Consider the following 24,946-nt stretch of genomic DNA (forward strand, 5'->3'; position numbering starts at 1 on the left):
AATGCAATAACAACTTTCAAGTATTTATTTGTATAAAATGTTTACAAAATGTTCAGTTATTTCATTGCATAATACAAAGAGGTGTACAGTTGTCCTACATCATCAGAATAAGTTGAAGTGATCCTTTTTATAGACATTACACAGATGTTTGTTTTTTTCATGAGTGACCCATGTTGAACAAAAGCAGAGGGATTAATGCATTGAAGGAGCTGTTAATAAATGACTATCATCAGTAGTAAAACAATACTTGACAATAAAAACTAGAGTAAAAAAAATGCTCGTATACTACATTTAAATCTGAATCAGAATATCCCAACACTAATTGGCTCACACTGGTTCCTTCAGGAACACAGTGGGATTGTCTTGCAGACAGAATCTTGGTTCAGCATCGTGGCAACAGTCATGAAAACATAGAGACTCCTTACACAATTACAGTTACATCCTACTTCTCTCAGGCTCTCTGGGAAGAAAACTATCCAACTGTGGCATAAAAACATCTCCTAAAAATAATTACACATCGTCATGTACTACATCTTTTGTGACCTTACTACCAGCCACCTTAATATTTTCTGAAGATGTCATTATTTTCAGGGAACATAGACTTTGAGTGTGGTTAAAACTCTGTTTGTCGTCCTCAGTCAGTGACATGTACTACTAGGTGACACAGTTCATACACACTTCGTACCATCTCCTTTCTGAACTACCGATTTCCACTATATTTGGATGTCCAGTCCACCCTGCCGTGGACTGGCTGTGCGGCAGGAGGTCTGGTCAGGAGATTCCCAGAGGTTTTCCCCAGGGCTGAGTAGCTGCTCCCCTTCATCTGAGTCCTGTCTGCCCTCCTCTTCCAGCCCTCGTAATCTGGAGGAACATGCCAGTCAGTCTGTTAATCTATCTCCAATACATCTATCTATATACAACCATGTGTCTGTCTTTATTTAGAGCTTTATTTGTATGCGATGCAGGACACCTTCACACCAGCTAAAAAATAGATAACTTTTCAAGTATCAAGATAAAACTGGTAGTGTAAGACAGAAAGCAATGGCCAAGGAAAGAAAATACAGAAGGATAGCTTTTCTTCTTTTAAAATATGAACACACAACTCAAAACCCCTAATAATGACTATTAGAAAATGCCAATACCTTCATTAGCTTCACTCAAAGATGAGCTGGATACGGACTTGGCCTTTGCAGATTTTGATTTGTCTTTTTTATTATCAGGAGAAGAAAGATTAGCTGAAAGAGTGAAGAAAGAGAAGAGACAGGCCCGGTGAGTTAGAGTTTGGATGGAAATATTGCAAGTCAGAAAATAAACGGAAGAGAGGAAAAGGGACTTAAGTAGTGGGAACGGTCGAGCACGGGATGACCATACAAGAGAGCGGCGATTCTGACTGGGTATAAAAACTGTGTTTGGTGAAGATGAAGATTTGGGGATAAGTGTGGCCTTTTGAGCCGGATAAGTGAGGATGTAGGGAGGCTATCTGTGATCTTAATTACTTTGGGCTTTACATGGATGGAATAAAATCTTACTTGTGTGCTGGCCAGCCAGAGGAGCGAGCTGGATTCTCTGTCCCACCGAGCCCACCTCTTTCTTTTGGAATGAGGGCATGTAAGCGCTGGAGAGGTTGTATTTGGTGCTTACAAAGTTCCCTAAAAGAGAAGGCATACATAGTTTATTATGTTTATTATTTATTTTGTTATGTGTTTCACTGTTACGCCCTCAAGACACCCAAACAGAATGGGCTTGTAGCTATGTGATAAAAGCTGAAATAATGTGCACCTTTTAAAACACAAAAACATACAAATGAAGAAAACTTCAGTAAACACACCTAATAGAAGTTCTCACACTTGGCTTTATTGTTTCTAATTATTTGTGTGTGTGGTAGCTGCTGCATATGCAACAGCTACTGAGGGCCCAAACAGATGACTAAGATCGAGTGATTGAAGTCATTCAACTTTCCCGGCGACACCATCGGTCTGCTCCACCAGCAGCCACAGATGGTTATCAGTATAATTAGTGAAAAGCCTCATTGTTCCCTCGTGAAGATGTTGTGGTTGTAGTGCAATTTACCATCTATTTAGCAACTGGAGTCCTTAGTTCTCTGCCTAAACTGTGTATTTGTACCCTTGTCTCCTGCAGAGCCTTAAGCAGCGGGTTGCTTTCACATGTTAAGTCGCTGGCTGAATACGTGAAGCAGCCACACTAACTACAGCCACAATGTTTACACACAAAAGAGCTTTAGCATGACAAGTAACTTACAGCGGAGGGGTCAGAGATACCTAAACATACATCATTGCTTCAAACTGTTAAACACAAGCAAACAGTTCACATGAAGCCATCTAAATGAAATACCTTTGGAGAGATCAATTTTCTCCAGTATTCTTTCTTTTACAACAGTTTTCTCTGGAGGGCTATCCTCAGATTTAGAGGCGTTCTCTTCTAGGCTCACAGCGAAAAAGCAGAAGACACGTGCAAGCAAGCAATCAGAGAGAAAGGAAAAAGAGAAAACAAAGAAATGGATGAGAAAATTGAGAGAAAAACATAAGCTGCAAAAAAAGAAAAAGTTATATTCATGAGTAACAGGTGAGTAGTATCAAAACAAACATGGGTGTGAGTGCTGGGACAAATGAGCAGGGGGTGCAGTTGAGGGGCCATTTAAGAAACACTTGATCTTACACCGATGGTCTTAATCTCATGAATAAGCAATGGAGAGAGAGAGACAAGGTGAAAGAAAGAGACGGAAGGAGGGAGCACAGCGGGGACCCATATTGTGTGTCTGTCTACATGACAAATGATTTATAGAGGTGTCCCATTTCTAAAGTCGCAGACGCTTAGGCTCACTCCTAGCAAGGCTTTGGTCAACGGCCCCATAACTACTGATCAGGAGGCATTAGGTGCATCATTAGCATGTGCGTCCCGTCGAAGAGGACAGGTCATATTATGTAACAGTGGGTGACACTGACAGTTGCCAGGTTTCCACTGCACAGCAAAATGAGGCGAGTCACACTGTCGTGATGGTTTGTGTCTCTGGATAAGCAGGTTATTGTCTAATTTTATTGCCAAATACAGTTTAATGTGCTGGTATGGATTCTCAAAAAGATGGAATTTTTTGCTGGAAGGCTGGAGGAGTTCTGTTTTGTTTTGGACACTGCAAGTCCGCATGTTTTATGTGCGATTCAGAAACTGTGCAAATCCACAGTGGGTACAAAGGGTTATTATGATGGAACATTTTGGTTCAGTAAAGGGTAAAAGAAACTTTGAAAAAGAGTTAATTATTCACTGAAAAATCAATACACAAAGACTGGTTAATATAACAGGACACTTGCACTCGTCTTTTTCTTTTCTTATGACAAATTGCTTTTGGATGTCATTTGCAATTCTCTATTAATCACATCTCATTTCGTTAACACGTGGAAAAAAACTAAATTCGATTCGCACTCTATCAAACCTCTTAACACCTCTTCATTAGACATCAGTCCTTACCTGCGTTGGCTCTGGTGACAGATAATCCGCCTCCAATAGGAGCTAGTGGTTTGTTTACAGTATTGGAGGAGTTCTCCCACAGGTCGCGCAGCGTCATACCACTCATCTCTTTATCTCCAGAAGAAGTTGGATTCTTGCTGATCAGCCCTAAAGGAATCGGAAAATCTGTGATTAAAAATCAAGAGTACGAAATACGAAAAAATCACCATGTTGCAATTTTATGAATGATACAATGACTTATTGCATTAGTTTGTATAACTCTACATTGTGGTGACCGCTGTCCAATGATAAAGATAACCCGATTGGCTGTTAGCCATGTAGTCTTACCTGGTAAGTATCGTGATTGGCTCAGATAGTGTTGCCGTGCAGCAGATCCTGGGAGATTGGAGTCCATTTGGCCAATTTTAACATTGTTGGGTAACTTGGTAACTGTGCTGAAGGAGTACAGGGGTTTCTGCTCCTTGGGCCTGAAAAGAGAAACCAGACACTTAGAGGTCCGTGCCAAAAAAAAAAATCATACAAATTCTTGAATGTTTTTCCTACTCCTGCTGATGCCTTGAGACAGATACGGCAGACAATACTGCATGTACATTCACATATGATTTTATAAACTGACAATGATAAAATGCTTCATGACTCAAATAACCTATTGTCATCTTAAATAATGCATGATGCATGAGACAGCTACATTTAACACACATTTTTAGTACTCTGCAATGCAGTAAAAAAATAAAAACTCAGTGTCAATGCTTAAATCTTTGTCAAATTGCCAATCCATTTCTGTTCAGACATTGCAGCACTTACTGTGGGCGGTGCTCCTTCGGGCTCCTCTCCTCCTCTGCGTTCCCCAGGCTGGGTTTCTTGGAGTTGGATGCGGCGGTTTCTGAAGGGTCAGATTCCTCCCAGCTGTCTGTGGTCTTGGCCACCGTCTGGCCCCAGCGACGACGGCCACTCTTCAGTGCCCCCATCCCACCACCACCACCACCAACTGTGTTCTCACCACCTAGCGATGTTGCCTTCTGCAGAAGACAATACAACAGCCGCCCACACAAACTGTTATAATTGATAAAATCTGTCTTGCTAACTTAACTCCAGCTTTCTGCTACTTATTGTCCTAATAGTTGAACTCCTTGAAAGACGAGTCTATTATTAAAAAAATAGGGGACATAGGGACTCCTTATTATATATATAAATATAAGTAAAGATGGCCTTCCTGTATAATATGGAATACAATAAAAAAGGTTCTGATTTGCATAAAGACACTCACTGCATGGCTGTGGCCTCCTGGTTTACTCTCAGTTTGAGGAAGGGGGATCTGCTGAAGAGGCTGATGCTGATGCTGATGCTGATGCTGCTGCTGCTGGTTTCTGGAGGAGGATGTGGAGGCTTTGGACTCAGAGGAAGACTGCTGGGGATCAATTTTGGGCTCTGAGGACTGCTTCTGGGCCTGAGGCCTGGTCTGGACCTTCTTCACCTCCTGGCTCTGAGGTCGAGGCCCTAAGATCTGGCCTACCTGGAAGTACGGGTAACGTAGGGCCTAAAGAGGGAGAAGACAGGAATGCAGATTATTATTCAGAATTTTCTGGAAACTTTCTCTCGTACTTTCTCTATGACCATATATACTCCGTAACACTTAAGTCAAGGAATTTAAGCCTTGTAAAAGCTCAAATCTTAGTTTTTTTTATTCCATTCAAATAATTACACATTTTTGATGAGTATGTGAAAGTAATCCAAACTCCACATGTGCATCCCACACCTGGGAGTTGTGTAAGCAGAGGATGGAAAAGCTTTGTCACTCGTGCCGGGAAGTTGTTTCCTACGCAGGGCCCACAGGGTGATTCATCCCTCTCACCTGGGTGTAAATTATATCTAACTACCTGGTGGCCACATGTTGTACATTGACATAGAGCACACCAGCAGAGGTAAAACATTTATCCATGGCAAAGGGAATGAAGCACTACTAAAAATAACTAGGATTATAATGCAATCTTTGTACTCGAACTGACTTGAACTCGAACTCGAACTCACTTGAGTGCTGCACTGTCATGGAAATTGCTTCTCTCGGGAAAGGTAAGCCTTTTTAGGTTTAAACTAAATATAGAGTCCAAGTACCAGCCTTGACCTCAGATCTTTAGACTCCACCTCGAGGCTCAATCTTGCCTACCTGTACAGCAGTCGGTCTTTTCTTCGGGTCCCACTGCAGCAGGTCCCTCATCAGGGCGATTGCTTCGTTGCTGGCATTAGGGATGAGGGTCTTCAGATGGGTCGGCACACACTGGGGGAAGCGGAAGTTCATGGCAGAAGCCAGTTGGTAACCCTCTGGCCAATCCGTCTAAGGGGAGAGACAATGACATGGTTATTCATGACTGTGTTTATTGATCAGGTCAACAGACTTTAAATAATCAGATTGTTGAGGATATCATTTCAATCAATTTCAGCACCTGACAAGTTTTGGGTAATAACAGTTAAAACCCTGAATAATGAGTAAAGTTGAATCATTTCCACCTCTCTACATTCAGTTCCTTCTCACCTTTTTGACAGTGCCCAGGACTTGACAGATCTTAAAGATCTCGTCCACCTCACTGTTCCCAGGGAAAAGAGGTCTGAGAGTGTAAAGTTCTGCCATGATGCAGCCCACGGCCCACAAGTCAATAGGAGAGCTGTAGGTAGACGACCTGAGCAGGACCTCTGGAGCTCGGTACCTGGACAGAGAACACACTCAAATAAACAAGCTAAGAACTCATACTGTGCAGTTAGATTGTGAATGTTACAGGACAAGCAATCAAGTGCACTGTTACTGATGCATAGGCGTTCTTCTGTGTTTTAGATGGCTGTTGATGCCTGGCTAATGCTCTCACCATCTAGTTGATACGTAGTCCGTGTAGGGAGGTTTGGAGCGGATCTCTCTGGCCAGTCCAAAATCTGCTATTTTGACCAGTTCTGGGCCCATGCACAGGAGATTCTCTGGCTTCATGTCTCGATGAAAGAAACCTGTGGAGAGGTTAATATCAAGCTGATGCCACCTTTTAATGGGGACTCTGAATGGCTATTGGCATATGGCAACTACTCTACATTAGTATTTAATGTACATTCAGTGCAAATGTTGCTTAGCGCAGCATTCAGATACTACGAGAGAAGAGAAACTGAGGAGCTGGTGAATGGATGTAAAGTATATTTGCCTTCCACAGCAGTGGCCCAGGTTTGAAGGTCTGTGTATTCAAGGCCTGACTATTCGACATTGACATTTTAATGATTTAACCATGGCCACATTGTTTTTCTAACCTTAAACAAGCTGTTTTATTTACCTGATCCTACATGTACTGTATTTTTTTCTAAATAAAAATGTAAGCAATGCATTTAGCGGTTGCAGTATTAACATTCTTGTTATATTTTGATTTAAAAAAAGTAATCCAGGTGGCATTATATTTCTCTAAAAATGTATTCTGCTGATTAAAAGTAGTTGCGCAAGAAGAAATTTGTAGATACAGCTTTAATGTTACATGATGAAGAGACTTAAAAACAACAGACTGCATCTTTCTTTCTTAGTGAAATGAAAGTTAAACATCTCTGTATATACAGTATAATAATGCTTAGATGTTTAAAGCTATTATAAAATAATATATCTAATAACTACTCCAGTAGGCACGCAGAAAGAAACAAGACTTTTTACAATATCAAACACACTCACACCAACAACTGGACGGTCATGCAACTTTTAAGCAGGTAAAGAATGATAGAGTAGAGCCTCTTACCATGCTTATGTACAAAAACCAACCCAGATAGCACTTGAAACAAGATGTTCCTAATTTCGTTCTCTGAGAACATCTTATTCTCTCTAGCAGCAGAGCAAAGAAGAGACAGAAAAGGAGGGGAAGAGGGGTGAAAGAGAAATGAAAGAAAAGCAGTTAAAATAAAGAGAAAGTCCTGGAAAGGACATGCGTTCTGGATGTGTGGAAGCATGGGTGGGTTCTGTGCATTTAAACATGCTCAAGTATGTATGATTGAGTTCCTGTAAGATTTTTCAAACACGCATCCCTACATATGAGTCATCCACACATCCGTTAATTATAGAAATGCAGACAATGAGTTACAGTAGATGAGGCAGGTATGAAAGGTTCACAAACTACAAGATTCGTTTCAATTCATTTGACTTTGGTTGCAATATTCCATCCTTCACAACTTTACAGTGTTCTCATTACTTGAATAATCATTCAGTGAATCTTGCAGCATGCAACCACTAGCATGCAGTTCCAAGGCTTGAAGGGAACACGGCACACCTACCATGTTTGTGAATAAATGATAGGCCTTGTAAAATCTGAAAGCTTATGTTTCGTATAGCTGATTCAGGGAACAACTTTTTTCTGTAAACATAGAATTGATAGAATTCTCATGAGCCTGCTAATGTTAGCATCGATTACATAAACAGCATTATGTTTTGTCTTTGTACACATACACTTAACGTCATGTTATTCTAAAAAACAAAGCACTCTTATAGTCACTAAACTGACTGGCTATAAAACATCGGAGCTTCCTCGACTTGTCTGCTTTCTGTCTTTCACATAAGACAAACTCAGGTGCGTGCAAGTGCAGTGCACACACCTGGGGTTTCTAAACTAGCAAAAACATTAGAGCTTCCCCCAGAGATGGTGTTTTTCAATGGCAGCTAGGTACAAGGGAGAGCCTGATGGAGGTGCAAGTGCAATCTTTTGAGAGCATGGTGACAGAAATATGATATATTTCACTGAAAACCATTGGATCCAATCAGATCATTCAAATTATATCAGAATATTACGTGTCTAACCTGGCCATGTTTCAAGGGGGAAGGCTCCTGTCCAGATGCTAACATCTGGAAACTTTGTGTTGTGGTAATGACATCAAACTTAACCACAGTGTTGTACACCTAGTCGAACATTTGCGTTATAAAGTATTAAGCGTCTCACCTGTCCTTCATAAGTTGGTAGAGGTTCTCCTTCATATACTCAAAGACAAAGTAGAGGTGATCGTTCTCCCTGATTACTTCCTTCAGCTTCACCACATTCGCATGGTTCAGCTTCTTCAGTGACTGGTGTGACAAATCATGGGAAAAAGTGTAATGTAATAACAGGAATACATAATTATGAATCAGGCAGTGCCAGAGAGCAGGAATACTGATAAGTTAGTTACCTTCAGTTTGTAAGAGGCATATTTGTAAGGTGCACATTGTTGCTTAAATCACACAGCATTACCTTCTCAAGGAAAATTTAAATTGATTTTCATCTCATGTCTCTTGTTGTTGCCAATTACTGGAGGTACTGCTGCAAAAAAACGTCCCATAACCTGCCCATAGTATCGCCATCCTTACCTTCACCTCTCTTAGGTTCATACATTCTTCCCATGAATAAAACTTCCTCTTCATTCTGCAAATGAAAAATCAAAACCACACATTCATTTGGAGCAAAGATCATAAATGCATCAACCAAAGAATAGAAGACAGCCCATTTGCAGGCCTCATATATCACCCCTTACATACAGCAGAGTCGCTATCTTTGCAAAAATTCCTTTGCGTCTCCATCAATAATTCAGTTTTTTATGAGGCGTCTCTAATTTCAGCTCATTTCATTAGAAGAACAAAACCAGCCCAAGCTGTAGATTTCAAACTGATAGAAGTTAATATTCTAAACTGGACAGGTTTTACAACTGTTTTTTCCTACTGGAATCAAGTAACATACATCTTGACTCAGCTGATGTATTAAACTGTCAGTTTTATCACAGTATGTGCTGCTACATGCGTTAAAACCACACGCCGGCTGGTATATGAACACCTTTAGGATAGCTTATCTTCTCTGATCGGCGTTACGTCTCCCTCCAGCTGGAATTATGAGTTAGAGAACTTGCACATATCTGTTTCTCCTCTCCGGGCTCTTGCCAGTTTTCAGTCGTACCTTCCACAATGTCAGCAACCCGACACACTCCTTCTACTTTCACTCCCTTTCACCGTCACCGCGTGTATTGTCTTGCATGGTAACCAAATGATCAACCAGTGGACGCATCTCCCCGGTTTCTCATCTATTATTGAGCCCTGCTGCCATGCTGCTGAAACAAAGGCGTGTAAGCTAGTTTGTTTGCCCTGGTGATGGCCGGAAACCAGGAGCCTTTAGTCCTATTTTCTTTTTTATTAGTATGATCTTTATCCAGTGCAACCACTAGATGCCACCCAATACCACACAATGGACCCTAAAAGACATGATATACTCTCTGCAGCAGAATTTTTGTTAATGTTGTCAAATACCAATAATCACAATATTTTTATATTATATTTTTATATTAAAGCATGTTTGTATTTTTATATTTTCTTGCCCTCAATAATGAGATGATATTTTGGGGATAATTATTGGTGCTTTTATATTAAGCCAGACCAACATACTGTTTGTCAGCTATTGGATTGGATCATAGAGATATCAGTATCAGTGTATATGCTGTCCAATATGGGCAGGTATGAAAACCTTTCTTCAGAAAGATTTAAATTCAGTATTAAATTCGAATGTAATGTAAATTGGCCTATAAAACTAGAGAAAGATGACATTGAAGCTACATCACAATATTAATATGATATCAGTATTTTGCTATACTCTAACAATGAGATACAATATTTTAAATCTTTAAGACAAAACAATTTTAAAAAATATCAATATCCTCACCTCTTTATAGCCACAAACTCTCCAGATTCGTTGCTTCTCCCCATAAGCACACTGCCATAGGTGCCATCACCCAGCTGCTTCAGGGTGGTGTAACGATTCATCATCTCTCAAGACGGTTTCATCAGCTTGTTAACTTTCCTTATTCATAAAAAGAGTTTTGGAAACACAGCGCTGATTCATCGATCAATTATCTTTCCTGTTTCCTGTCCTCTTCTGCTGAAGAGATGTCCTTGTTTCACCAGCCTCTCAGGAAGAGTTCAGTCCTTCTTTTCCCAGGAGGAAATCTTTTCAGCCGGCCAGTATGTGACGACGCTCACCAATTCTTGAAGTTCAAAACTCATCTTGAAGCAACTGATCCCTTGTTAGAAAGGTTGGATCCTGGTGATGTAGGTCAGCCAACAGCTGACACTGTGCCTTTGAAATCCTTTGGTGACAGAAAAGAAATACAGATCAGCGGCAGCAACTTCAAATACAATCAATCGGACAGCCTTTAGAAGCTTCACCCACTCCTGAAAATCCCCAAAAAGATTTCTAAGAGATCTGAGAGCAAAGATAAGCGAGGACCACTTCTTGTTTTTCCGTCAGTGAGGAGGATTAGGTGTGTGTCTCACTAGTAGGAGGCTCCAACATGACCACCCAAGGGAGATGACACAGCCAGCCTTAGGCAGATTAGGCCAACAGGGATGTAAATAGGATGTTACATCACCATCATGCTGACCGTCATCCACTACCTGCCTGGTGTTGGCAAGAGGATCTGCCTCAGGCCACAGCCATCACATTATTACATTGTACATTCAGCCAAAGTACTTCTTAAGAAATTATAGAAACAAAAACAAAGCAGTTGTCATACTTACTGGTATACTTGATTTTCCTAAATACATGGCTGTCCACTGTTTTGTTTTAGATTGCAACATGCTGCTCTAAATGTTTTCCTAAATTATACTGTATCATATCAACATATATCTCACATCGTGTTCATGTCTAATAGCCAGAGAGAGACAACAAGGTAAACTGAGAAGCCTTCCTGAAACCTTTTTAAGCTTTATCCTTTTGCATGGAGGATTAATGTTGGGTTGTCCAGTGCCTGTGCAGTTTCTGGAAGACCCAGAGAAAGAATGGGCCAAAAAATATGTATCATAATATTCAAGTAATTGAATATAAATCAATATACAGCTTTTTCCACATTCAGAGTTCCAATGGTAAAATCAATAACTGTATCCAAATGTACTCCATCCATTATATTTCATTATTCGTTCAGGTAAAATCTCATTCAATTCAATGTGAGCTAGTGTCAGCTATTTCCATGAGTGAGGTGAGTCAGTAGAATCTGTATCATTGAGTGTTGACCTGCTGTATTTAGGTTAAAGGAAATGCCGCTGCAGGTAAGCCAAGGGCTGCTAAACAAAATGAGATTAGTGTTTATATCACCAAACGGGGGCCAGGAACTCCCATCCAAAGACAATGTCCAGCTCCATGACTCCGACGTAATGAACGATTAATCAGTACAATTACAAATATGTAAATGTTTAAAGATTTGCCATCCTTTCTGCAAACTGTTTATAGACTTGTCTTTCTTTCCCCTCTCCTGCAAAGTAAAAATGATTTCTCTATACAAAACCCTTCTTGACTGATATCCAAGTCTCACTGAAACAATAAGCAACAGGACAAGTGGAGAGGCCGGCCAGCGGACTGCTGGCCTGCTCTCAGCTTTCACATATGGCAATCTGTTGTGGAGGGATTTAAAGGGAATTAAGATGCGGCCAGGCCACATGACATTAGGAAGCCATCCAAGGTTAATTAAATTGAAAACACACGTGGACACTAACCTGAGAGTGGAAAAACACAAAGTAAGATAAGTGCATCATCATCATTTATCAATGTAAATGTGAACTTAGTTACCTTATGAGAACTTATGAGTCTACTGTCATACACATTCAACACACAGCAGGCTATATCCATGAAATACAAGCAGTGACGAACCTAACTGTGAAAAAAACAGTTTTGGTGAACTAGCTTAGCTTCTATCAAACACACAGTGTAGTTTATCAGAAAAGTGAGATGAAACAGAGAAACATTTGTTGTTGACATGTCAGCTTTGACAGTTCAGCTCCTCAACAATGTTCGTCCAGACCTCCGTTTCACCCTTTTTTCCCGTCTTTCTCTTAAAGTTTTAAACTCACCATTTAGGTGTATAGCTCCTTTCCTCGTCTTGTGTCTGGGCCAGCTGACAGCGCGACGTTTGTTCCGATAAAACTCGCGTAATATCTGAACCCAGAGGCGTGTGTGTGTGTGTGTGTGTGGCTGCTCCCCATGGAAACGTACACACAAACGCGACGCTCGCCAGGTGACAAGCGGTGCGTGCGGGCGCAATGCTTTGTGGGAGTGCGGAAGTGTAAAACCTGCATTCAGTTGAGGCGAATTGAGGTTGAAATTTGAATTAATTCGAAGCTTTATTGACAATAGCATTGTATTCAGTAATTTTGCGCAGCTCCTTCAATATTTTCCTATAATATCCCAACCCCAAATAGACTGAAATTACAGCTGCAAGTGAGATTTTTTTTTCTTCCTTATGCTATTTTGCTAGTATGCTATAATACGGCAAGTTTGACATTTTTTATGAATAGTTGCTTGAATTTAAAGACGTCTGGCAACGTAGGTGTCTGTCACTTGTTTCCCACAGCATCCACAACTTGTTCAGGATGACAAAAAAAGTGACGGAGTGTGAGCTCTGTACTTCACAACCTCTTTGGACACAGTGGCAGTTCAGGTGCTGCACCGGTAGATGGAGCCATTGAGCTATGCATTTTTTTTAATATGTCGACCAAGAACCAGCTGTGGAGACACAAACACATCTCAGGTATTTTTTTGTTTTAAAAAAACGTTACTTGACTGTTATAATATGATTTAATGTAAGTGAATATGTGTAATAGGGAGCTCAAGTCTATAAAGTAGCTCCAACGTGCGTAATAAAAGTAATGAACTCACCAATTGGGTTTATCAAAGCACCTGACTGGACACGCAGGGGTTTTTGGAATCAGCCTTCTTGGAAAGCACTGACAGATAGTTGTGTCATTCCATCACATGGCTGAGATGATTCACATGAGCTGATTAATGCATCATAGGCATTCATCCGTACACTCTACACGTGACGGTTTGCTGACTGTAAGGCACAACAAAAGTGCAATTAAGACAACTTTGAGACAACGCTGTTATTTTTGTGTGTGTGTGTGTGTCCAGTGGGTGGTCTTCACACACACATGAGGCAGGTTAAGCCAAGAAGCAGCAGAAGGGGGAGATAACAAGTAGAATTGTGCTCTAAGAGGATTATCAGTGTCGTTAGTCACCCGCCGGTCTTGTCGATGGATGCCGGTTGGAGGGCAGCGCACCGCGACGCCGTGCAATAACCTACCAGTAACCGGGCGAGGCAACGGGTCACACTCGATCTGGTAGTCGGAGGGCCTTTTGAACCGGTGGTGTCTTATATGTAGATCAACAGCGACATTATAAGATGATCCGTGGTAGTTTTTGCCTGCTGGGAGCGCACGGGAATCTGGCACCGGGACTGCGTCTGCACCAGAGGGCAGTTTCCTGAGGGGGTGGTTGGTGACAGGCTGTTTCTGACATGAAGACCCGACCGGCGGGGATCGGCAATGTTAATGCAGACTGGATGGGTTCGCTCCCCTCCAAGCTCAGTGCCATGCCCCTCAAGCACCTCGCCGTGCCAGGTGAGGACGTCGCGCGTAAAGATGTTTGGCCTCTCCGCTGCGCATTCATCTGTCCATCACACCTGGATTTATACCACTGAAGGGATAACATATCTACAATTCTGGGAAGAATGTGATATTAATACTGCCATATATTGTACATGCAATTCTAAAAAAAATAGGCTACATATATTACTTTCTTCCGTACAGATCGAGCTCTTTATTGTCTTTTCCCACTGACCCCTTCCTTTCCTTTACTCTTATTATCCTTTATTTATTTATTTTTTCACTTGTCATCACCATCCTCTTTCTTCCAGGTTCTCACGATTCTTTTACCTACTGGGTGGACGTGAATGCTCCTGTGGGCCCCGATCAGAAGCCATATGTGAAGTACCTGGCCACCATGTTCAGCGTCGTGGCCAAGAAAGTCATGGTGAAGTGGTCCATGACCCAGGTACTGAGTTCAGATCAGTGCTGTGTCCAAACCCAACCATCTGGGGAGCCAGGCAGTTTAAAGATCACATATAAAATGACATATTCTGGGCAGATTGTTAATGTATGCGCATTTTGCACAGTAATAGAAGTGTTGGGTTTTGTAGCCAGTTGTAATGTATAATACACAATGTGTGTGTGTTCCTAGAATCTGACATTTAAAGAGCAGCTGGATGCAGGAATCCGCTACTTTGATCTCAGGGTCTCCTCCAAACCAGGCGAGGCTGGAAATGAGATCTACTTCATCCACGGCCTGTTCGGCCACAAGGTGAGAGAAAAATACTCTCTGACATTTAAATGCTTATCATTGTGGCTACGGTGCATGCCTGTCTGTACTTTATTATTGTGTATTGCAACCTACTGCTACAGTCTGACATCAATGGTGAATGTTCCTGTCTTTCTAGATCAGATGTCTCTTGTCCTGAAATGATCAAAATGTTGCTTCACATACTTCAGCGTGTTCAGCTGTTTCTACTTTAATTCGTCTCGTATAACAGCATGAACTTGAACAGTGATTTTGTTTGCTCAGTATTGTGTTCGTAGTCCCTGGCTGATGTTAGTCGTGGGGCGGAGGCGGCCGTGCACAGGGATCAAAGGTTGTGAGTTTAGTTGTTAACATCCCTCTTCTGAAATGGGTCATTCTGACATGCTCTTGTCTCTTAAATGACACAGTTTTTGACTGCACGTGTCGTGAGTTATTTCATGGCTGCACTGTGATGGGGTTTTGAATTCCACTAGTCAGTGAGGCATTTGGGGCTCTAAAATCGTGACGTGCATCAGTACATGAGCAGTAGACCTTTAGGTATAAAGCAAGTGACCTCCAACTTTTCTATCTGTTCTCCCCCAAAGGTTCGGGACGGTTTGTTAGAAATTAACTCCTTCTTAAGCAGACACAAGAAAGAGGTGGGAAGCCATTTTAAAAGTATTTTTTGGAAGAATAGATCCATGAGTGTTATTATAGATGGATCATTTTGGCCCACTAACTGATTGATTTGGATGTTTGATTGATTTAGATAGTGTTTCTAGACTTCAACCACCACTATGCAATGGACACACAGCATCATGTGTACCTCATCAGCATGCTCCAGGAGGTGTTTGGCAGCAAGCTTTGTCACAACTGTATGGTGGAGGCCATCACTCTGGACTACCTCTGGGACAAGAAATATCAGGTGACATCAGAATGCACGGATGAAAGTGGACTAACTTCAAATACTGCTCATAAAAATGTGTGTTTTAAGAGACTCCAGTGATCTCAGACCAATACAAGCTCATTAATCATTCCAGAGAAAGCTATTTCCATCTGGATTTTTAAGTCTTTGTAGGAGATAGAAGATTATAATCAGCATCTAGGGACTGCTCTCTATTGATTATGCAGCATATGTGCATATACATACTGTACACACAAGGCAAGTAAAAGCAATGCCGGTATGGGTTTATCCGGAGGCCCACTTAACTCCTGTGGTCAGGTAATCCCTGTCACCTGTGACTCTCCTGGACAGGAATTAGTGGTGAGCATCATCCCATTAACACCGATCCGCCTCCCTTCTTTCATGGTGTTTACCTTTTGTGCTTTGTTTTCTCTTGCTTTCCTTTTCTCTTTCCAATATATTTCTCTCTCTGTGCTTGAACTGTCTCTCTCATTTTCTGCCCTTCCATTACATTTCTTATCATCCCCTTATGTCCTGCTCTGATCTCACAGTCTTCATTTTGTTCTTTCTTCATCCTTCTCCTGTTACATAAACACATACTCACAAGATGCAAGATCTTTATTGTTCTTATACAACCTGTGAGAAATTATTTGGCAGGGAGGCTCAAAAATAGTAATAAAATAGTAATTAGGTAGGCCTGTATATAAGGCATAAAGATCTAGAAACCGAGTACAATAGCAGTAAAAGGTATAAAGCAATACAATATATGAACAGGAACATAGACATAGAATGTAAAAGAAATAAAAGGTATAAAGGAAATAAGGGTAAAAAGGAAAAAATCGTTAAAAAAGTACAACAGAATATATATAGTGCTATATTACATTACATTACATATAGTCAGAGAATCCCATGCTGACATGCATCTTGATGTTGCGGCTGCATGGTTCTAGGTTACTTGCCTGTGTCGATACTATCAGTTGAAGTCCTGTTCCTATGACCCTAATCTGTGACTGGCTTAGTTGGCAAGGGAGAAGGAGAGGGAGAGAGACTGCGTACAGTGCACTGAAACCCAGAGTCACTTCTCTCATTGTTTCACCGCTAAATACTGTGATAGAGAGTGGATGAATCAAATGTGTTTATCGGATTTAAGGAAAATCGTCACACTTACTTTATTGGGATCTTCAACATTGATGAAGAAGCTGAAAAGTCTGTGTTTCCACTTAGACAATACTGTTAAAATGCGTAGATATTACTGTAAATACTGCGCTGTGGATAATTCTACAGTGAGCTTTCATTTTTGCCTTTTGAATATATCTACTCACCATTTTTCATTATTCTTCGCTCCTCAGGTGATTGTGTTCTACCATCATCCATCAGCTCAGGACATCTCCGTCATGTGGCCTGGCAACAAGATCCCCGCTCCCTGGGCCAACACTACCGAACCTAACAAGCTCCTACAGGTCAGAAACATTCAAACCCCGGCTGTGATAACGTCTTACATACATGCATCTTTTATCTAATTCACTTCATTTCATTATCTCTGTCTCTTTATGCAGCCTATCCTTCCCTTTACCCTTTTTCCTCTTTGTCTTTCTCTTCTGTCTGAGACATCTCATTTAAAAAGTTATGTCTCCAAAGATTATCACACATTAAGTAGTGATTTACATTAGACTGGTGTGTTTGTGTTTGACATTCTACTGTCTAGTTCCTGGAATCTACACTGAAGCAAAGAGCTAAGCAGGGCTCCTTCCATGTGTCTCAGGCCATCCTCACACCAAGGGTTAACACCGTGGCCAAGGGCCTGGTCTGGGGGCTACGTAACTACCTGGTGGAAAGGTCAGTGACTAAGTATGGGTGTTTTATGGGGAGGTTTTGTCTGAGGAGGGTGTGGTGGAATATTGTAGATATATGGATATAGTTAGATAGTTAGTATGTCAACGTCTTTGGTGGTTTTAAAACATCAGTTTTACATACAACATGCTTTGAAACACATGTCTACGGTTTAGAGGGATCCAGCCCAAGTGTGTGAGAGTGCATGTGCTTATGCATCTTTAAATCTTGCCCTCTACTTTCATGCTCAACTCTCAAATCTGTGGCCAGTAGAGGGCAGTACAGTTAATGCAGCAAATGTCTGCAGGGTTGCCAGATTTGCTTATGCCCATGACAGGGGAAAAGGACAATTTGGGGACCTGTTTTCATGCCAGTGCTGAATGCACAGTAATAACAAAATAGGGCTTGCAATAAAAACAAGCCATTTTACCTGAAACTAAGAATCATCGTGTTTTATTACTTTATAATGAGCCTTTAATTTCTACAAAGGGAGTGGGTCCTCTTCCACAATGTCTGCCATGTTGCACTGCCATGCTTCCATGGTAGGCCAGAACAGACAAACCAAGCACTGGCTCCAGAGAGGGCCTTTTGGGCCTTTTTGTTGGTGGCCACCATAGGGGAGGGTGAGATGAGGGGTATTCAGTCGTTTGCAATCTGCAACCATGCCACTAGATGCCACTAAATCCTACACACTGGACCTTTAAATCCCTGCAGCCATCCGAAGCAAACAAGACAGTTGTTGATAAATCGGAAAACCATGATTAAGATGTGCCGCACTACAGCGCAGTGCCATTTCGCATAGCCACCCACTGTGTTTACCTTCATTAAATCATGTGTAAATAACACCTTGCTGCTACAGAATAACCCCATACACAACTACATACAACAGACTGGTCGGTTATGACTCTTTATTCTGTTGTACGTCAGAGTGAAGCATCACATCAGTGTCATTAACTGTCATAACACGAGTTACGCTTTGAACAACTTAAACCTACGAGAATGTTTTGTTGTAGCAAAACCAATGTGGATGAGTGTGTTTCATCTATCTATAACTTAACAGAACTACAACCTCTACAAAAAATGCCTAAGCATGCCTTATGTCTATCTTCTCTGTGACAATATTCTATCACTTTACTTCATTTCAGTAAGGATTAGCTTTAATCCTCTTTATCCATATCCAAACTATAGGGGATCAAACAGAAACACATTTCATCTCACAGATAAGAGATCTTATTTCCTAAGAAAGGACTAAATTATTTGCACAAACGTTAGCAGCCATCTAGCTTGCTGAGCCTAAGATTGAAGTGGAAATTGACAGCGGAAATCCTGACTTAGAGTACATACCCACCGAGCCCTTACATGTGCTGGAAACAGCCACCGATGCTGGGGTATAAAACTTGTGAAGGGGACACTCTGGCGAGACAGGAGGTGGCCTAATTTTGCACTTCCAAGGAAATGGGATTGTTTATCACCGCTGGGTAAACATTCTGACTTCCTGGTTTTGTTCTGCTGCCGGCTCAAGCATAGTGGAGAATTTTAGGGTGTTGGAAGTGATACAGCGACAGAGTCATGGCGTGTGTGTTCGCCAGCGTGTGTGTGCGTCTATGCCAAGAACCAAAAACAGAAAGTGTTTTGAATGCAAAGCAATGATTTTGAGACAATAGTGGTGAACCAGTCGACCGCTGACAGACAGACACAAACATCACTCCCGTTCACTTTTTTCCATCGGATCTGTTTTCTCCAACATCAAGATGCTGTATCTGAAAACCTTATCAGCATCTTTTCATGAAATTTGGTGGACAGATAGATAATCAGCCAAGGAACAACTGAGCAGAGTTTGGCAACGTTATAGCCATAACTATAAACCTCACAGAGACAGAAACTTGGCTTGGGATATTTCGCTCGCGAGGTCAGGGAATCAGTTCAAATTAAAATCAAAGTAACAAGATGTTCGTTTCATCGTCTAATCCAAACTTTCTTCCCTTTTGGCTCCAGAAACCTGCCAACCATCATGTCATGGGTCGAGACCCAGAGGCCGGGGGTGGACGGAGTCAACATCATCACCTCTGACTTTGTGGATCTCACTGACTTTGCCAACATTGTCATCAAACTGAACAACTTGCTGTTGTCTGAACAGGGCCACAAAGCAAGATGACACATGTTGGCACGACAGGACTAAAGTGTGCTGACCTTCGGATGGCAGATTCTTCCACCATTGTTGGGTTAGAGTTGTTACATAATGCTGGAGTACTGGGATTTGGTTTCTGGAAACATTCTATGAAGTTTGTTTTGATAATAATATATGACATGACATGACATTAATTTTACTGTGAACTCAGACAAAACATCAGGAAGTTTAGCTTTTTTAATTGAAAAAGTTGTACTTGAATGTTCAAGAGTTTTGTCTACATCTAACCTTTCCTAAGCAAGTTCCACGCATTTATTATAGGCGTTTTTCAGTGATAGCCCAGAGGAAGAAAACTACATGAGTTTTCTAGATGAATCGCTGCTACAGAACGTGATGATTTAATGATACAGAGCCCCTGAATGCCCAAACAAGACGTGTGATACCAAGCTGAGAAACTCCACTTGGCATGAGTTTTAAAGCACATGGATAGGATTAGCAGTTCAAAAGTTATTAAACATTTTAGAACAAGAGCTACTTTTAGCCACCTTCTGCTGTCTAGGTCTGTGAGGGTAGGTGTAGAGATAAACACTATATGACTGATAATTTACTGGATTTTATAGCTGCATACTGCAAAATGTCATGCTCCAAGAACGAATCAATCAATCAATCAATTTTTTTTAACTGTTCATTAGAAAATGGTTGGTGGGCCACCTAGCTCTCTTTTGTGGGCCAAATTTGGCCCACGGGCCATATGTTGAGCACCCCTGCTCTAGACACTTGAATTATAGGAGCTCATCAATTAACTCAGTCTCTCAGCCACAGCATCATGCACAACATTAAGAAGACGGAAAGAAGCTGCAGCTGAGATCACAGACCGCAGGGCATTCCCAGTGGCATTTTTTTGACCGCTGGGTATTTTTAAGGTCACATCAATCATACCACAGCCATGGCTTCATTTCTGGATTCCTTTTCCTACATTCACGTTTGGGTGAAATCTGGAAATATATCACATTGCTTCTGTCTAATTACAATTCAACACAGGTTAATCACAGCTGCCACAGCCCCAGGGATTTAACTTCTATGGTTTCAACATCAGATATAATAAAAGTTGAAGCCAGGATCACATATTGCACATTTTTTTCCTTTTGCTTTGTGAAATACTCTATGTACTGTACAGGTATTTAAGGTATCGCCTTCATTGGAACTTGCCTACACTATAGGTATTATAAAGAAAGGTGATTGGGACAAATCATTGGTGTACAGACTCCTAATAAATGCAATATTTTGTTCAAGAATTTGAAAGCTTGTACCAGAAAATATGCTAAATGAGCGAAAGCTGGGCTTTTAACTCTCGCACTCCAATAATTAAATGAACATAAGGGAACAGTATGGGCTGCAGTATTTTTGTTTCTATCTTAAGCAAAGTCAAGCGCCGTGAAAGAGGAGTGCCAACACTGTCTCTGTACTCATAGTCGGGTTGTATACTTTGAAACAGTGGCACCTTTAGGAGGAAATTGCAGAGTGAAAGCCAAATATGTGTGGAACTTGTGCCACAAATCCCATAAAACACATGCACCCATACATTTACGCGCTATGAATGTTTATGTTCACAGTATTTTTGCTCAGTATTTTTTCACTTCCATTGTTATCCAGAAATAGAAACCAGTAAAAAGTATGTGTGGGAATGTATAGAAGAGCATTCACAGTACAGTATATGAGCATGTGTGGCATGTGTCAAGTCTGCACCGACTCTTTAAACTCTGCATCAGTGTGTGTTCCTGTGTTTGTGGCTCCTCGTGGACCCAGTGATTACTATGCATGACACAAACAGTAGCGCAGTGACAGTCGCTGCTGCATTCCTGTGGTTGGGAGTGGAACGGGAGGGGACAGCAGAAGAAATGATTTACACAGGAGGGAAGAAAGAAAGAGAAAATTCAGCTAGAATCATAGAAAATAGAGAATGTAGGGAGAGAGTTATCTGAACAGCTGATTTATTTTTTTTCCTTCAGGAGAATAAAAATGTTTTCTTTTCATATCAACTCTGCCCTCTGCCTTTTTTCTCACTCCCTGACTCACTTGTGTGAAATTGACCGTTCCTTCCAGGCCACATTGTTGACATGGTTGAGCGTGGTCACCAAGCACACACACACACACATATACCAACACACACAGTAACAGGCACTTTAATTGTCGAGTAATTACACATACCACAGCAGGCAAGTGGGAGAGCGGAGAGCAGGAGCTCCTAGTGATGGAGAGCATTCCTTTGTTGTTTGGATTGGTCCTCTCTCTCTCTCTCTCTCTCTCTCTCTCTGTCTCTGTCCACTGTATCCCTGTTGGCTTCCCAGGTTTCGAAGGAGAAGACGACAACTCAAGCATGCTCTCTTCCAGATGTCAACAAGGTCATAAAGTCATAAAGCTGCTGATTCTGTTAATATTCCTCAAACACTCTCTGCCGAAAAATGGTGCAAATATTAACCAACAGCTCTCTAAAACTATTTTTGCTCCTGTTGGTCACCACACTCTAAATAGATCTATGACTGCACCTAATTTTTTCAACCTTTGTGATTTCTCTCCCCCTTAATTCAACACGTCACTCCCCTCCGCAGTTATAGCAAACGGTCCATGCACCGGGGATATTTTTTTGCTACATAAATCAGAGGCAGACTTCACTTGGCTGCATCACAGCCCAAAACACATGCTGCAGTTTCCAGTCTCTAATAAGGGAAAACATGTTTTGACATTTTATTGGCAGGACTGTCGTCTCACACACACTTGTGCTTCGCTTGCGTGGTGTGCTGGTGGTAAATAAAGATGTGCAACCTCTTGGAAAAACATTTATCACTGCTACTATTCTGCAAACACACTTGTGAGTAAACTGAGTTTGAGTTCATCTAACCACTGCTATATCCCTGCGTGTTAAGTGATGTCAGTGACCATAGTCGTCTAGGTCAACAACATCCATTACAGACAGATTAGTTAGTGCTCTCTTTTAGACTATGATGACTACGGCATTGACACAGCTGTAAAAACACATTACACTGTATCTTATGACTGTCCTACCTCTGCAAGAATGATGGGGGTGAGCAAAGAACAAGAAAGCGTGTCGAGGCACTGCACCAGACCACTGCAAAACAGATGAAAGAGCACCTTGCAAACCACAAACAGTGTCAATGTCCTCCAATTATCTGTCATTAAGATGTTACTAAAAGCGTGTGGGTTTGTAGTTTTATCATCTAGAATCCTCAAAGCCCTACATCAGTAATGATCCCAGAGATTCTCCTGAGATTAAACGAGCTGTCGTGTTGGTGTCAAGTGGTTCAGATACTGTTTCATTGGTTTTTGTTCTGAAGTAGTCTGGAATAATTACATTAAACCCGTAAAAAATTAGGCTATTAAAAACCTATTAGAAAAAGTAAGATGCAGGCTTAATCTTTTATGTCTTACACCAGGTGGGCTCCCTCTCCAAACAGCTCCAGAGTTCCCGCTCAGCCTCCTGGGATCACATGGGAGTTGCGGAATTCACCCGGGGAATGCTGTCAAACACTCGCCGGGCCCTCTGAAAAACCCACGGGCTCTGGGATGATGTCATTGGGAAAGCTTAGCAGTGCTCTCATGCTAGCAAGCAACCCATGGCGGCATAATAGCTTTATAGCTCCTGGAAACGGTTGACAAGAAAGGAGGTTAAAAGGAACAGCGAGACAATTTTCTGGGAAAATTATCCTGATAACATTTAGTGGTTTTCTTCTGAAGGCTTTTGGCTCCAGTGATGCATCTGTAAATGTTGAGTCAAGACCTAAAACCAGGAAAAAGCCCCTCAGATAAGGACCTGTTGGTTGCATTGGTTGACAGTAATGATAAAAACAAATGTATCATAATGGACAGCATTTGTTCAGCTTATTCCACCATGGGTCTGGCCTCTAACGCACGTCATCTCATTTTCCATTCCTGCCAAGCTTGAATGTTTATCCTTATGATAACAGAGTATAGACAGCTGGGTTTGTGATCTTGATGCAATTGGAAGATTCCCACTTCAAAACCTCTACTGACTAGCTTGGCTAGTAGATAACCACACATACCGGGTGTCATGGAGAGCTGAGGAGCGGTGGAGAAAGTGCACAGTCTCTCTTCCTGTTTATCCACAAGGAGATCCTTGCGGTGCCTGAGAGATAAGATAATCCTGCTGCCATGGATATGCATGTGTTCGCATGTGCTTTTATGCGTGTGGGTACACAAACCCTCCTTGACCTCAGTCCTTTACCAGAGGACCATTTTTTCAAGTGTCATACATAATTTTCCAGCCATAAGAAGACATCATGCATTACTCTTCAGTTGTGCTCAGTGTGCATAGCCTAAACAGAACTATGCATGAATAAGGCTGTTTTTTATAGCTCTGCATAATGTGTGTTGTTGTTTTGTGCAACCTCTGTTATGAGCTGTGGAGAATGCATGAACCCCTGCCAAATAAAATAACCCACCGATGCAGAACCACTGGCATCTACCGTCACAATGTCTTCAGACTGATGCATGACCATACACGCATGTAGCTGAGATTTTTCAGATGGTGCACATAACTCATGCAAAGAGCAGCTTGCCACTTTGTTCAGATACCCACAGTTCTACACGCACAGCATTAGAAAGAGCAACATTTTAAAGGATAAGCATATATAAGCATATATAAGTACTGCAGTATAACGGTGTACAAATCTTAATTTGTTTTCATGTACAACTAATCAACTTCACACTCTCGTGGGCAAATTGGTGTGTTCACGCTGGGTCTGTCAAGTTGCCCCTGGGGCTCTGAGGTATGCTGTAGGATATAATTACATAAATAGCTCATCCCGTAGAAATATAAAGGCTTTGCTTGAGGGAATTAAGTTATAAATTGCCATCCTGGTAAATAGTTGTGTTTTTATGTGTAGGTTGTTTATGACAGTCAATTAAATGAGAACCTAACTAGAACCGTGTTCTTACACTAATTCACTCTCAAATCCAATATTCTTTTGGAGCATATCCTTCTGCATTGGGTAGAGTTTTCATCTACTCCTGTTTATTACAAAACAACTGTTGGCTGTGGGTTTAACTACTCATTTATCAATCATCATAATAATCCCAGGGTTCTTTTAAAGTGTGGCTCTAATAGTGACATTTTTACTTGTTCGTGCAGGCACGGGCAAGTAATCTCCTGCCATCAAAGGATAAGGTCACGCAAAAATGAAAATTCAGTATCTACTCACCCACACGCTGATGGAAAGTCGTTTGAAGTTTTTTTAGTCCACAAAACATTTCTGGAGCTTCACAGCAAAACAGCGTTGCAGCATTCTCCTAAACAACTGAAGTAGATGGGGACTTGTTTTAAAACGAAAAATGACAAGGAAAAAAACATAAAATGGCTCCATACAGCTTGTCCGACCTAATCCAAGTCTCCAGAAGCTCCAAGATCCCGAATTAATTTGAAAAGACGATATTTACACCCTTTATGCG

At 41.3% G+C, this 24,946-nt stretch overlaps 2 protein-coding genes across 4 annotated transcripts; one reads left to right on the top strand and one right to left on the bottom strand.

Moving 5' to 3' along the window:
• Positions 1 to 26: 26 nt before the first annotated feature.
• mak (male germ cell-associated kinase) lies at positions 27 to 12,436 on the bottom strand. 3 transcript variants are annotated; one of them, XM_073488487.1, is made up of 15 exons: positions 12,341 to 12,436; positions 10,161 to 10,584; positions 8,825 to 8,879; positions 8,424 to 8,545; positions 7,765 to 7,844; positions 6,342 to 6,474; positions 6,014 to 6,185; positions 5,648 to 5,815; positions 4,751 to 5,020; positions 4,288 to 4,502; positions 3,811 to 3,950; positions 3,484 to 3,630; positions 1,530 to 1,649; positions 1,143 to 1,235; positions 27 to 861 (listed from the first exon to the last, which is right to left on the bottom strand). In XM_073488487.1, exons 2-15 carry the CDS (start codon positions 10,262 to 10,264, stop codon positions 701 to 703), a joined length of 1,980 nt encoding a protein of 659 aa, XP_073344588.1. In that variant the 5' UTR covers positions 10,265 to 10,584; positions 12,341 to 12,436; the 3' UTR covers positions 27 to 700. The 3 variants fall into 3 exon arrangements, with proteins under 3 accessions (XP_073344588.1, XP_073344589.1, XP_073344590.1); XM_073488488.1 differs by lacking the exon at positions 1,143 to 1,235; XM_073488489.1 differs by lacking the exons at positions 7,765 to 7,844; positions 8,825 to 8,879; positions 10,161 to 10,584; positions 12,341 to 12,436 and having other exon boundaries at positions 8,424 to 8,500.
• A 903-nt stretch (positions 12,437 to 13,339) lies between these two features.
• Positions 13,340 to 21,501, top strand: plcxd2 (phosphatidylinositol-specific phospholipase C, X domain containing 2). Its single transcript, XM_073487793.1, has 8 exons — positions 13,340 to 13,885; positions 14,182 to 14,318; positions 14,505 to 14,624; positions 15,206 to 15,259; positions 15,370 to 15,525; positions 16,854 to 16,964; positions 17,210 to 17,340; positions 19,330 to 21,501. The coding sequence occupies exons 1-8, from the start codon at positions 13,783 to 13,785 to the stop codon at positions 19,487 to 19,489; spliced, it is 972 nt and encodes a 323-aa protein (XP_073343894.1). The 5' UTR covers positions 13,340 to 13,782; the 3' UTR covers positions 19,490 to 21,501.
• The last annotated feature ends 3,445 nt before the right edge of the window (positions 21,502 to 24,946 follow it).

The sequence above is a fragment of the Pagrus major genome, chromosome 19 (genome assembly GCF_040436345.1).
Source record: "Pagrus major chromosome 19, Pma_NU_1.0".
NCBI lineage: Eukaryota > Metazoa > Chordata > Actinopteri > Spariformes > Sparidae > Pagrus > Pagrus major.